The following is a 13223-nucleotide window of genomic DNA, read 5'->3' as shown; positions in this document are numbered from 1 at the left end:
ATGCATTACAAATATCAATAAAATCAATGTGTTTACTGTGATATTTTGTCAATATTAATATATATATATATATATATATATTTATTATTAAGCGCTGCTGTTTCAAAAAAATGAGAAGGGTGGAAATTTTCTTTAATATCTGTAGAAATTAAAAGAATAATTTAATTTTTTAAATATTATACTATTACAAAACATTATGAAATTCCACAAAAAACAGCCTTCGCCTGTAAAAAAAGGCGGCAAGTACATAAACCATCTAGCATAAATAATATAGTAAAATTATCCAATTAAAAAAAGTAGTGAAATTCAAATATTAGGCAAGTGTATTTTTTCACCTTAGCAAAAGATAAATTTTTGAAAAAAAAAAAGGAACAACAAAGTTACTTGCCGGTCCCGTAATGTCCATGCACAGTGGGAAATTGAATCGTGTGTGAGATTCAGCTATAGAGTAGTACAGCAAATTTCATGTTAAAATACAGAGTGAAGTTAGCCGAACCACAGATGATTCTATTTCTCACTGTGCATGGACATTACGGGCCCGGCTAGTAACTTTGTTGTTCCTTTTTTTTTTCAAAAAATTAACTTTTGCTAAGGTGAAAAAATACACTTGCCTAATATTTGGATTTCACTACTTTTTTTAATTGGATAATTTTACTATATTATTTATGCTAAATGGTTTATGTACTTGCCGCCTTTTTTTACAGGCGAAGTCTGTTTTTTGTGGAATTTCATAATGTTTGGTAATAGTATAATATTTAAAAAATTAAATTATTCTTTTAATTTCTACAGATATTAAAGAAAATTTCCACCCTTCTCATTTTTTGAAACAGCAGCGCTTAACTAATAAAATAATCAATATTAACATTAATAAAATATCACAGTCAACACATTGAATTTATTGATATTTGTAATGCATTCTGCATAAATGAACTTAATAATTAATGCCCCGGCTACTTGTTTAATGTTTTCAGTTTCACTATAATAAAAGTTTGATTAAATTTTTCATAATCAATAAACAAACTTTCAACATATAAAAATAATTAAGTAAAATATGTTTTAATTAATTTACATTTTCTGCTTATCAACATTTGAATTTTACCACCATCTGACCTTGCCAGACTTCACTAGTTTCATCAACTACTTGAGTTGATACTGGGGCAAGACTAGACAAGCAATTCGCAAAGCTTTGAATAAGCTGCAATCAAGCATATATTCAAAGCTGACATTGTCGTTTTGCATACCACATTTCTTTTTATCACTAATTATTCTCACATTTATGCTGCTAATTTTTGACAAAGGTGACATACGAGATACATTGGCGAGTCGTCCTTCTAACATTTCCTGTGCCAGAGTCCTCAAATGTTCGTTTCGCTAATTTCTATACACTGTTGAAACTGGTCGGATTTCTGATGCTGCAAAATGGAGTGGAAACCAATTATTTTTGGACTGAGTTTCAATTGAGAATAAACGTGCATTTTTTCATCCATACCAATGACAAGTATACTGCCTTTGGCCTAGAATACTAGCATAGGTAACAGAGGAAAACAATCAACAGTTATTAACTCAATTTTACAGAATTTCATCCAATGAGTCTCATCCTTAAATTATGGCTGAGCAATGGATGACGTTTTTCTGAATATTGGCTCATTCTTACTTTGCCAATCTTTCAATGCTTGCATCTTTGCCTGTTTCTAGTACCAGAATGCAGGAGTGAAAAGCCCAATTGTTGATTCAACTCCAATAGTCAGTATGTGTGCAAACCTTCCTCCTTGGATTTTTAATTCAATTGTACCAAATGAATTTAAGTCAAAGCACATGTATTACTATTTGCTATAATACACTTGCACAGTGACTGTAAAATACTAAATGATAACATCTGACTAAACCTAAAATCAAATTCATCATTTAAAAATCTCAATTCTTCAAAGAAAATAATATTTTAAAGAAACATGAATCATTCCATTTGTTAATCAACATTTGACTTTTTACCAACATCTGACTTTGCGAAACTTCAGTAACTCCATCAGCTGCTTGGGGTGATACAGGGGCATGACTGGACAAGCAGTTCGCAAAGCTTTAAATAAACTACAATCAAGCATATAATTAAAGCTGACATTGTCGTTTTGCATACCACATTTCTTTTTAGCACCAATTACTGTCACATTTATGCTGTTAATTCTTGACAAAGGTATAACCTATCGGACAAATGAAACCCACATCAGTTTAAAGAGAAGAAACAACTAAAAATGTATTTTGTTAATGATTTCAATACCTGGAAGTTTAGCATATGGTTTTCAAATACTTTAACAATTTCTTGCAATTAATATGCTCTTGATAATCACCGATGCACATAAATGTTGAAAGTATACTTCTCCTTGGCACAGTGTTGAAAATGAATCTTACTTCATCCAGTTAGCTCTATCCTCAGCAATGACTCAATCCACATAGTTTCATCCTAGGTATGATAAAACCTGTCGGACAATTGATATCCATATCAGTTTAAAGAAAAGAAACAGTTAAACATGTATTTTGTTAATGATTTCAATACCTGGAAGTTTAACATATGATTTTCAAATACCCTTAACAATTTCTTGCAATCTTGATAATCACTGATGCACATAAATGTTGAAAATATATAAATATTAATCTTACTTTATCCAGTCAACTCTATTCACCCCCAGTATGATAACCTATCGGAGAGTTGAAATCCACATCAATTTAAAGAAAAGAAACAGTTAAATATGTATTTTGTTAATGATTTCAATACTTGAAAGTTTAGCATATGGTTTTCAAACACCTTAACAATTTCTTGTAATTTTATATATACTCTGGATAATCACCGATGCACATAAATGTTGACAGTATACTTCTTCTTGGCAGTGTTAAAAATATATAAATATTAATCTTAATCTTACTTCATCCAGTGAGCTTTATCCTCAACAACTCAATCCACGTAGTTTCATCCTCAGCAATCAAGGGACACGGTGTATATTATATTTTAATCTTTCACTCCACACAGCTCGACCCTTAGCAGTCAGATAATAAACACATCACTATTTAATCTGCAATAAAATCACACAAAGTACCAGAAAATATATTACATTTTATATCATAAAATTCATTTTTATACTTATCTAATCTGTTGATTCCTTTATGTAATTAAAAATCCTTTTAATGAGTATAACCTCATCAAATTTAAATAAGAACAGCCTAATTATGTTTTTTTCATTTATTTATTTCATAATTAGGTTCAAATTGTTTTAAGGTTAATACTGTCAATCTTGCAGCTTAACCTGATTTACCGTAATAAACGAAGTAAAACATATATCTAGGAGATACACACAAACACACTGTTTACGATTGTGTGCAACTATATTTACGTTTACGTCTACTGACGTCACTAAACCTACGTTAAGCAGCCAACTTCAGCCTGAGACATATACTCTGGCTGGAGAAGAAGAAGAAGAAGATTATGAAGGAGAAGAATCTCAATTTTCGATATATATATAGCTAATTCAGTGTGAGATCTCTGGATTGCATGAACCGTTTTTAATGTTCATGGTTTTAAATGAAAGCTTTACTTAAATCATGACAGTGGATCATTCACGGAAATAAATCGGTTTGAAAATTGAGGCGGCCAAACCTACTGTATAAGTTAACGGTAGTGCTCGGCGGTATAGACATGTCATTATCTACTTTTATATGTCCTTGCCGTCGAGACACTACCGTGCCTCTTGATATTCTTCAAAAATGCAACAACAAGTATCGGAATGGGAAAATAAAATAGAAGTTATCAAATTGTATCCAGGAGCTGCCCAAAGTAGCAAGATTGGTCGAGATGACGTCATTATGACCAGAAATCCAGTCATTTTTACATCATTTGAGCCAATTTTGCTACCAGGGTGATTATGTAGAGTATGAGCCATTTATGGATATTAGAAAATCATTCAATTAAACAATGCTACGGAGGATGATAAATATAGATTTCGACTAAAAGAGGCCTGGTATTTTACACTGCGTAAGATCTATAAAATTGTAAGACGAAAATATTAAAATATATAAATACATATTCATGTTTTTACAGACATATTTTTTTGTATTAATTTCAGATTAAGTTGGAGAATTCTGTTTGGTATATAGTGATACATGGTTCTTATCAATAAACTCTAATACAATAATATTGAGATACTTATTTCAATTTAATTTGTGACCTGCAGGTAGTGGAAATTTAAATATTATCACATTTTCGGTTCATAGCCTCTTGTATTGTTATTATATTCTTATAAAATGATTACCAGGCAATATATTCTTAAATAATGCAACAACAAGCATCCGAATGGAAAAAAAGAGTAGAAAAAATTTGTATCTAGCAGCTGTATGTTGAGTATGAGCCATTTGTGGATATTATAAAATTATTCAATTATATTATGTTTGAGATGAGCTTTATGTAACAAAGCAACAATTAAAAGAAAAATTATATTGTATAATACGTACATATCCAATTTTAATTCAAACCAATTTTCTCTTAAGTAGCATTATTTATATAATAAATTTGTCTTATTTACAGGATATGTCAGAAAGAAGAAGGACCATCTAGAATAGTGGAAAATTGTGTAAACTCTCATATATTTGCATAAAGGTATGCAGAATAAAATTTTAACATACGTAACTTGTTGGTGCCTATAATTATTGAAGATACAAGGTTTAAGTAATAAATAGATCTTTCATCATTTAAAATTGTCATTAATTATTGTGTATGTATATTTAAATAGTCAGCTTGGGTACTATTATGTTTGAGATGAAGTTTCAGTAGCATAGTAACAATTGAAAGGAAAATTGTATCATACGTATCGAATTTTAATTCAAACCAATTTTCTCTTAAATAGCATTTTTTTATATTATAAATTTATCATATTTACAGGTTATCGTAGAAAGAAGAAGGGGCATCTACAATGGTGGAAAATTGACTAAGCTGTCACATATTTGCGTAAAGATAAGCATATAAAACATTTTAACATACGTAAACTGTTAGTGCCTAACTATTGAAGATAGATATTGTTTTAGTAATAAGTAGATCTTTCATCATTTAAAATTGTCATTAATTGTTGTATATGTATATTTAAATAGTAAGTCTGGGAACTATTATGTATGACTTGAGCTTTAGGTAGCAAAGCAACAATTGAAAGAAAATTATATTGTTTAATTGTTGGGATTATGAGGGTTTAATTAAAACAGAATTCAAGTCTTTATTTTGTAAGAATAGTTTTATTTGTTTGATCGGTCTACATTAGACGTTTGAATACGAATGACTCAGACGAGTAAAAACACTTGCCACTCACAACGAATGAAATGGCGCTAGTTAAGCAGTATGGCGGTAAGGCGCCATATTCAACACTCCCTCCCGACTTATCGCCATACAATGTTTCATCAAAAGTAGATAAGTGTAAAATTTGAATATTTAATAAAAGACTTATTTAATATAATGAAACCTTCCTCATCTCTAGTTGTTTCTTTTCTTGTCTCATCTGCAGTCATTAACCCATTAACGTCCAAAATGTCAAAATTTCTTGCACGTTTTCAAAGTGATTTTTTCCTATGTAATTGGCGTTGAAAAAATTCTTGAACCACATATTCTGATGTAAAATTGCATGCTCTTTCAGAATCCGTTGCCAGAATCATGATAAAACTCACAGGAAAAGAGATATGCTCGATTGAAACATAAAAAACACCTAAATTTTCGAAAAAAAAAATTTTTAGGATTTTTTTTCGAAGTGTTACGGTGAAGATATCACCTTGCGACCGTGATCAAAGGTGATCATGGGAGTTGAAGTTTAACAGGGAATTTTTTTGTTGACCTTGAACCATCGCTTCTTTACAAAATGGCGGAAAAAACGAATTTTTTTTTCAATCTTCATCAACTTTTTTCTCGAAATCTATGGTCTTTAGAAAAAAATTCATAAAAACAAAAATGCCTTAGAATCGCTCGAGGAACATTCTCAATTTTTTTCAGAATTTTTTGAGACAATTTTTGAAAATTCCATTTCACAAGTTTCCCGGAAAATCAAAAATTTTCTCAAAAAATTCTGAAAAAATTTGAGAATGTTCCTCGAGCGATTCTAAGGCATTTTTGTTTTTATGAATTTTTTTCTAAAGACCATAGATTTCGAGAAAAAAAGTTGATGAAAATTGAAAAAAAAAATTCGTTTTTTCCGCCATTTTGTAAAGAAGCGATGGTTCAAGGTCAACAAAAAAATTCCCTGTTAAACTTCAACTCCCATGATCACCTTTGATCACGGTCGCAAGGTGATATCTTCACCGTAACACTTCGAAAAAAAATCCTAAAAATTTTTTTTTTCGAAAATTTAGGTGTTTTTTATGTTTCAATCGAGCATATCTCTTTTCCTGTGAGTTTTATCATGATTCTGGCAACGGATTCTGAAAGAGCATGCAATTTTACATCAGAATATGTGGTTCAAGAATTTTTTCAACGCCAATTACATAGGAAAAAATCACTTTGAAAACGTGCAAGAAATTTTGACATTTTGGACGTTAATGGGTTAATTTACTCATCTGTAACAAAAAGATAATTAGTCTGATTTTATTCAATATGTGTGCGAAACAATGTCCCAAGTCGGCTCCGAACCTGTGGTCAGAAGGGAAGGCTTTTTGTTCTTGAAATAAAATTGTCAAAACACAGTTTAACGGGAAAAGGAGATATATTCAATAAATAATATTTATAGAAAATTTACAAAAATATATACAAAAGAACCGCTATACTTAATTATAGACTTCCTAGGGAATTTGTTGTCGTCAAATGCTAGGGAATTTCGGTTGACGAAGATTCCCAAGAACCCTAGAGACTAAAATTCCCCAGAAAGGAACGCCAACTTAAAACTCCCGGACTGGACAATTTTCCCTGGGGTACTCCCCAGTAAAATCCCCAACCTCGGAAGGAAGCGGATGTGGAGAAGTGGTTTTAGGGAAGGGGAAGTCCCCTTACCCTTCAGCCGCCTTCTCCAAGAGCTCTAGTGGCTCCGAGCCACCCCAACCCCTAGGGTGAGTCTACCCCTCCCACTACCCGACTCTTTTCGAGAGCCCTGGATTGAGGGTCGGAACACTGGGTCCAAGGTAGTCCTCGAAGGCAGTGTAGAGGGGAAGGAGAGGGTTTAATTCCTCCCGGGAAGTCCCCGGAGAAATCTCTCTTAGGAGGGAGGAGATTGCCGCAGAGGGGAAGTCCCCTCTTGGTAGGCGGTGGGTGGTTGGTGATACTTACCAAAGTGATTCACCAGAAGAGTTCGCCGGTGGAGGCGCTCGTTTGTAGGCCGTGGAGGCGTCAAAAGTAAAGCCGAGAAAGCGTCAAAACCTGCAGCTGTTGCTGCTGCTACGCTGCTGCCGAGCAAGTGTTGGGGTGCGATGGGTCCTTATCAAGAACCCATCTAATTAATTACGCGACACTAATCTTGCCAGCGAGAGAGCTGCTGCGGGCGCTGGTCACCTAGTGGCCAAGCGCGCAAGTAGTGTCGCTGTCGCGGCCGCGACGGGCTAGGGCCTGAAGACGCGCAAGCGCGCCGCGGAGAGATAAAGACAGATAGAGCGGCTAGACGCTGTCGGTCTAGCCGTCTACTGTCAGCGCAAGAGAGAAAGGGAGATATAGCAGAAATGTGGAATCTACTTCTCAGCATTTTGCTCCTCCCAATCTCGAACACTATGAGTATTCATTATTTTATCTAACAAATATTTGTGCATGTCAAATGGAAGTGGCTTTGTGAATATGTCAGCTACTTGATCTTTTGAAGGAATCCACCCAATTGTTATTAAATTCTTTGCTACACATTCTTTTACATAATGTTCCTTTACCTTTGTCATGTATCGCAATTTATTACCCCCACTTGTCTTAGCGCTTGCTTCAGCAGCTTTATTGTCGTACCACAATTTAATTGGACAAAATGATTTATCAAGTATCAATTTTACTGAATTATTCAAAGCAATGAGTTCCTGACAAGTTTCACTCATCGCCACATATTCAGCCTGGCAAGTTGACAGAGCAATATATAGCTGTTTATGAGTTCTCCAAGCAACCGCATCTCTAAAAAGCTTAATCACATAACCACAAGTGGTAATAGAACCTTTGCAATCCGCAAAACTTGCATCGGAACAAGCTTGCATATCGTTACTCTCTCCTGTATATCTCAGTCCCAATGTCTTTGAACCTTTCAGGTATCTAAAGACTTTCTTGACCATTTGCCAGTCACTCACTGTAGGATTCGTTTGGTGTCTGCTCAACACGTTTACAGCGTAAGTTATATCAGGTCGGGTTGCCTCAGCCAAATACAGCAAACTACCCAATCGCTTCTCGATATGGAGCATTTTATATCGTCTCTGTTTCTGTCAACCCTTTAATATCATTAATATCCTCTTCTCTCTGTTTTCTTTCTCTGTTCATTACTTGTGCAGTGACCATTGGTGTTTTCTGTAGATGCGAGTCATTGAATCCAAATTTGATTAGAATTTTATTTACATATTTTTTCTTGATTCAGAACAATTTCTCTTTTCTCTCTGTCTCTTTTTATTGATATTCCGAGAAATTCTTTAGGCTCACCTGAATCGCTCATCTCAAATTCGTTCATCAACTTTGATTTCACTTCTCTCATTTTACTTTTGTCATTGCTTGCCAGAATTATGTCATCTACATATAATAATAAAATAAGAATTTTATCATGCTCTCTCCAAATAAATAGACAAGGTTCACTTTCGTCATTTTTCAACCCTAAACTCAAAGCAACTTCAGTAAATCTTATGTTCCATTTCTTTGAACTAATTCGTAAACCATACAAAGCACGTTCCAATTTACAAACTTTTTGTTCTTTCTCTTTTTGTGTAATGTTCATGCCTTCTGGAATCACCATGTATGTATATTTCTTCTTCTATAATTCCATTTAGAAAGGCTGTTTTAACATCTAGTTGACACATCTCTAAATTCAATTTATTTACAATAGCAAAAACTGATCTCACTAATGGCAGTCGAGACACAGGAGCATAAGTTTCTCTTAGATCGTAGACATTTCTGTCTTTAAAACCTCTTATCACAAGTCGAGCCTTGTATTTTATTTCGTTTGCATTTTCCTTTTTCTTTTTGAAAACCTACCTAGAATCGATAATATTAGCCCTTTTTCCATCTTTCATTTTGGTTGGTCTGGTAACTAATTTCCACACTTCATTCTTATCCATGGCTTTTTGTTCATCATTTATTGCTTGCTGACATAATATTTTGTCTTCAGATTGCATCGCATCTCTATAGGATAGTGGATCTTGATTGATTTGGGCAATCATTGCATGATGCAATTTTTCCTCAATATCAATCGTTGCTTCATCGACCTCATCACGGAAATTCATAGTATTCAAAACCTTGGCTCTTTCTTTGTCATCTTTTACTAATTCAGAGAAACTTGTGTCTTCAATCTCATTTGTATTATTTTCCTCTTCTGTAGGGATAACAATCTTCTTTTTCGGTCGGCCTCTCTTTTTCTTCTCTTCTCCCTCCGGTTTTGAATCTTCTTGTCTTTGAGTATCACCATCATTATCATCAAACTCGACAAACCACTTCTCTTTATTAATTTCTGTTGGCTCGATTTGCCAATCTTTAATACTGTCTTTTGCATATTTATCACTATATACAAGTTTTTCATTAAATCGCGCATCTCTGCTTTCATAAAATTTACCATCTTCTGGCTTTATGAACTGATATCCAGTGGGCGTATAGCCTACTAGAATCACACGTATCCCTTCAAATCTGAACTTAGGACCTGTCTTTCTCTGTACTTTTATATATGGGTCGTTCCACGCGAAATCGAACACCCTTGGACTTTTGCATTTTTTTCCTGCTAGTATGGGTTAAGGTTAGCCTCCATGATTTTTTTCAAATTTTTTCATGAAGCCATGCGGAAGATTTGAATTTTGGAAAAATTATGGTTTTCGTCAACACTTTTTTTTTAAATGCTGCTAGCTCCGCGAATTATTATCGAAATTGATTGTATTTTTTTTTAATATCTTTGTTTTTAAACGTACTTTTTATTAAAATTATTTAAAAATTAATTTCTTCAATATTACTATGATATTTTCCCGTATAAACGTAATATTTTCATTTTTAACAATGTTTGTATCGATCGATTTTTTTCAAACTTTTTTATAAAAAACTGTATTTTTTTGACAAATTTTCAAGACTAGTCTCATAATGGGCAAACTTTGTGAACAATTTTTTTTTCAAATTTTTAATTTTTATTTTTCAATTATTCGTGCTGATAAATACCTGAAAATAGAATTTTATACTGAGCAACTATTATTAATAATCATTTTTCTAACCCCTAGTGATTATCAATTATTTATAGTGATTTGGGATAAAAGATGTATAAAAATAAAGCATTTATTATACTCGGTTGTTTTGTTTATTAGGCATCAATTAATTTTTTACATGTTTAAGTAAATTATGAATTTGAAATTCAGAAGATAGAGAAAATTCTTTAAATTTCAAAGTACCGTTTCTATTTGGAATCATACAATGATATTTTTGGGTTCCGGTTATTGTTTTTGCTCGTTTGTATCTTATTTGTAATAATTCTTTAGCTTGAATATAACGTTCGTTAGATAAGAAATCAACATGAATATTTGGCAAAGAATTTGGTTTTACTGCCCAGTCATATAACTGTTGCGAAGTTGAAATTTGTTTATCAAATGGAAGTTGAAGACTTGTCCGTGCTGCTATTCTTTTTAAGCTTCCCCCTATTTCATCACAGGGTCCTTTACCGTGAGCAGTTGCAAAGTAATGCCATTCAGCATTTTGCCCAAAATCTTCTTTATGATAATAAGGATTTATAAAATTTTTATAATTTTTGAATTGTTGAAGTGCTCCGTCAGAAAAGTAAAATATCTTTACAGCATCATTGGAAAGTTTTTTGATAAAACTAATGGTAATCCTTGTAAATTCATAAACAGCAACTGCATCATGAGATAAGCAATCCGATATAATTACCATACTTTTATGAACAAGTTCATTATTTTGTTTATGATAAATTACGACTGGATAAATGGTTGACTGATTGTTATTCCAGTGAAATCCAGATGCAGCACTTTGAATAACAAAGGCATAATTTTCCGCAAAATCACAAATAACAATGTACTCATTCTCTTCTAACGATTCTTTTAGCGTTCTCAAGTACTTTGCTTGTTCTTTAGCAATATAATTGTGTGGCAGAAGATGGATTATATTTTCACAGAAATCGTCGACAAAATCTGATGAATATTTCACGAATGACTCTAAACTTGTACGAGGTTTCGAAATCCAAATCTTGTAGGTGATTTCATCAACATTATTCTCATTAAATACGTTTAGTAAACAATCTTTTAAAGTATCTATACCTGGACATTTATCACAATTAAGAAAATAACATCTCTTAGTTGGATTCTGACAAGTAATCATTTCAAGGCAGTCGCTATATAGCTGTAAAGGTTTTTGCCAAATTTTTAGTAAAAGCTACTAAATTGCATCCTGTAGTGAAAATGATCATAATTATTAAAACGAAAAAAATTTACTAATAAATCTCTTACCTAATACCATTAGTTTAACATTTTGGTGCATAGCACAAACACAAGTAGTATGAGTTCCGCTGGAACCAGCGAGTACACAGTTGAGGACGAAATGATGTAAATTTAGAAAAGCCAAGTCGATAATCGGGATATCGCATTTCAAACAATTTATATAACTCTTTTAAATTGCAGAGAATAAGTCTTTTTTGGATATGTTCACGTTTTCCATTGTTATTTCTTATAGAAAGATAATCTTTCATTCCTGGCATATTCACACTTACTTCATCGTCCAAATAAAATTCGAAAACCTTCAACTTAATATCATTTGACAATAATCGACCTAAGTGTAAAGAATTTAACTTATCATTACTGAATAATAGTATTCCAGTAATTACTTTGCTCATGAAATAATTATAGTAACCTATTTTTGGGTTAGGTGTTGAAAGAATTCCCTCTTTTTCGCGGAGATTTTGTGCTATAGAGGCCATATATTTTGTACAGCTCATTGTATGACATATTCTATTCAAACTCCACGTTTCAGGTAAAAGCGTAAGAGAATTTGGATTTTTTCACACCGGTTTGTGTTAATATCGTGAAATTTATTTTTTAATTTGTTGATCATTTCCAAAAACAGATTTAATGTAACTTCATCATCAGTCTCATTCACTATTCCTACGGATTTATTCAGATTCTGATATACTTTGGAAATTTTATTTTGTAAATAAGTCTGACTTCTTAAACGTTTCTTAGGAATTGGGGATTCATTTAATAAACCAAATGCTTGATTTACTACAGGTAACGTTGCTGTTACGCTTATTTCAGTTAAGCCACTGGTTTGTTGTGTTAAATCTTTATCAAGAATTGCTATATTTAAAAAAAAGTTAAGAGTGATAATTTAAACCAAAAACTGTAGTTTGGCTTAATTAAATTAAATTTAAAAGCCCAAATATAAATTAATTAATCTTACCATATGAATTGTTTGAAATTACTGAATTAGTGTTCTCAGTGTTCACATTTTCTGATCCATTTTCATGTTTGTTTCTTAAATCTAGTAATTTCCTACATGATGTGCAGAGATAGTGGGTATTACTTAAATTATTTAGTCTTTGATGTGTAACAGAAGCTCGTCTGAGGCCATTTTTTACTGTATGATTTTGATATTGTAAAGGATTGCAGCACAAATTAAATTTTCCAAAAGATGCCATTGTATTAAAATAACAGTAAATTCTTGTTCAAATAATGTACAATAAAATGTTTAATAATAAGATGAAATTAATCAAAACAACTATAAAGTTATTTATTTGCAATGATTTCGTCTAATTTAATCAGAAAAGATGTTATAGTTCTACGCGATTAATAATTAATGGAAACGAGGATACAGATACGATAAATAATAAAAACCAGTGTCACACGTTTGTGATCGGAATTCAAATTTGAATTTAAATTGATGTAACTACAGTGATGCAACCAACCCTGGGGGAATGAAAAAATTCCCTAGATTTGAAATTGACCTATTTGTGCGACATTAACTTAAGTTTTGTACAGTAATCTTTAAAGATTAATCTATAAAGAATATTGAATAAAACTTAACTTAATCTCCCACGCATAGTTCAGTTTCATATCTAGGGAATTTTTTACATTCC

At 32.3% G+C, this 13223-nt stretch overlaps 1 protein-coding gene across 1 annotated transcript; it reads right to left on the bottom strand.

Annotated features, from left to right (window-relative positions):
- Window positions 1–10282: 10282 nt before the first annotated feature.
- LOC136785579 (uncharacterized) lies at window positions 10283–12785 on the bottom strand. The gene is given in 7 exon segments (XM_066746698.1): window positions 10283–10306; window positions 10469–11509; window positions 11511–11542; window positions 11602–11684; window positions 11686–12099; window positions 12156–12444; window positions 12548–12785. Coding segments are annotated over 7 exon segments (2121 nt in total).
- Between the last annotated feature and the right edge of the window lie 438 nt (window positions 12786–13223).

This window comes from Prorops nasuta, unplaced genomic scaffold (assembly GCF_024137725.1).
Source record: "Prorops nasuta isolate Cenicafe-Biocafe unplaced genomic scaffold, Cenicafe_Pnas_1.2 PNAS00001, whole genome shotgun sequence".
Lineage (NCBI taxonomy): Eukaryota > Metazoa > Arthropoda > Insecta > Hymenoptera > Bethylidae > Prorops > Prorops nasuta.
This window is presented reverse-complemented; position numbering and strand designations above follow the sequence as displayed.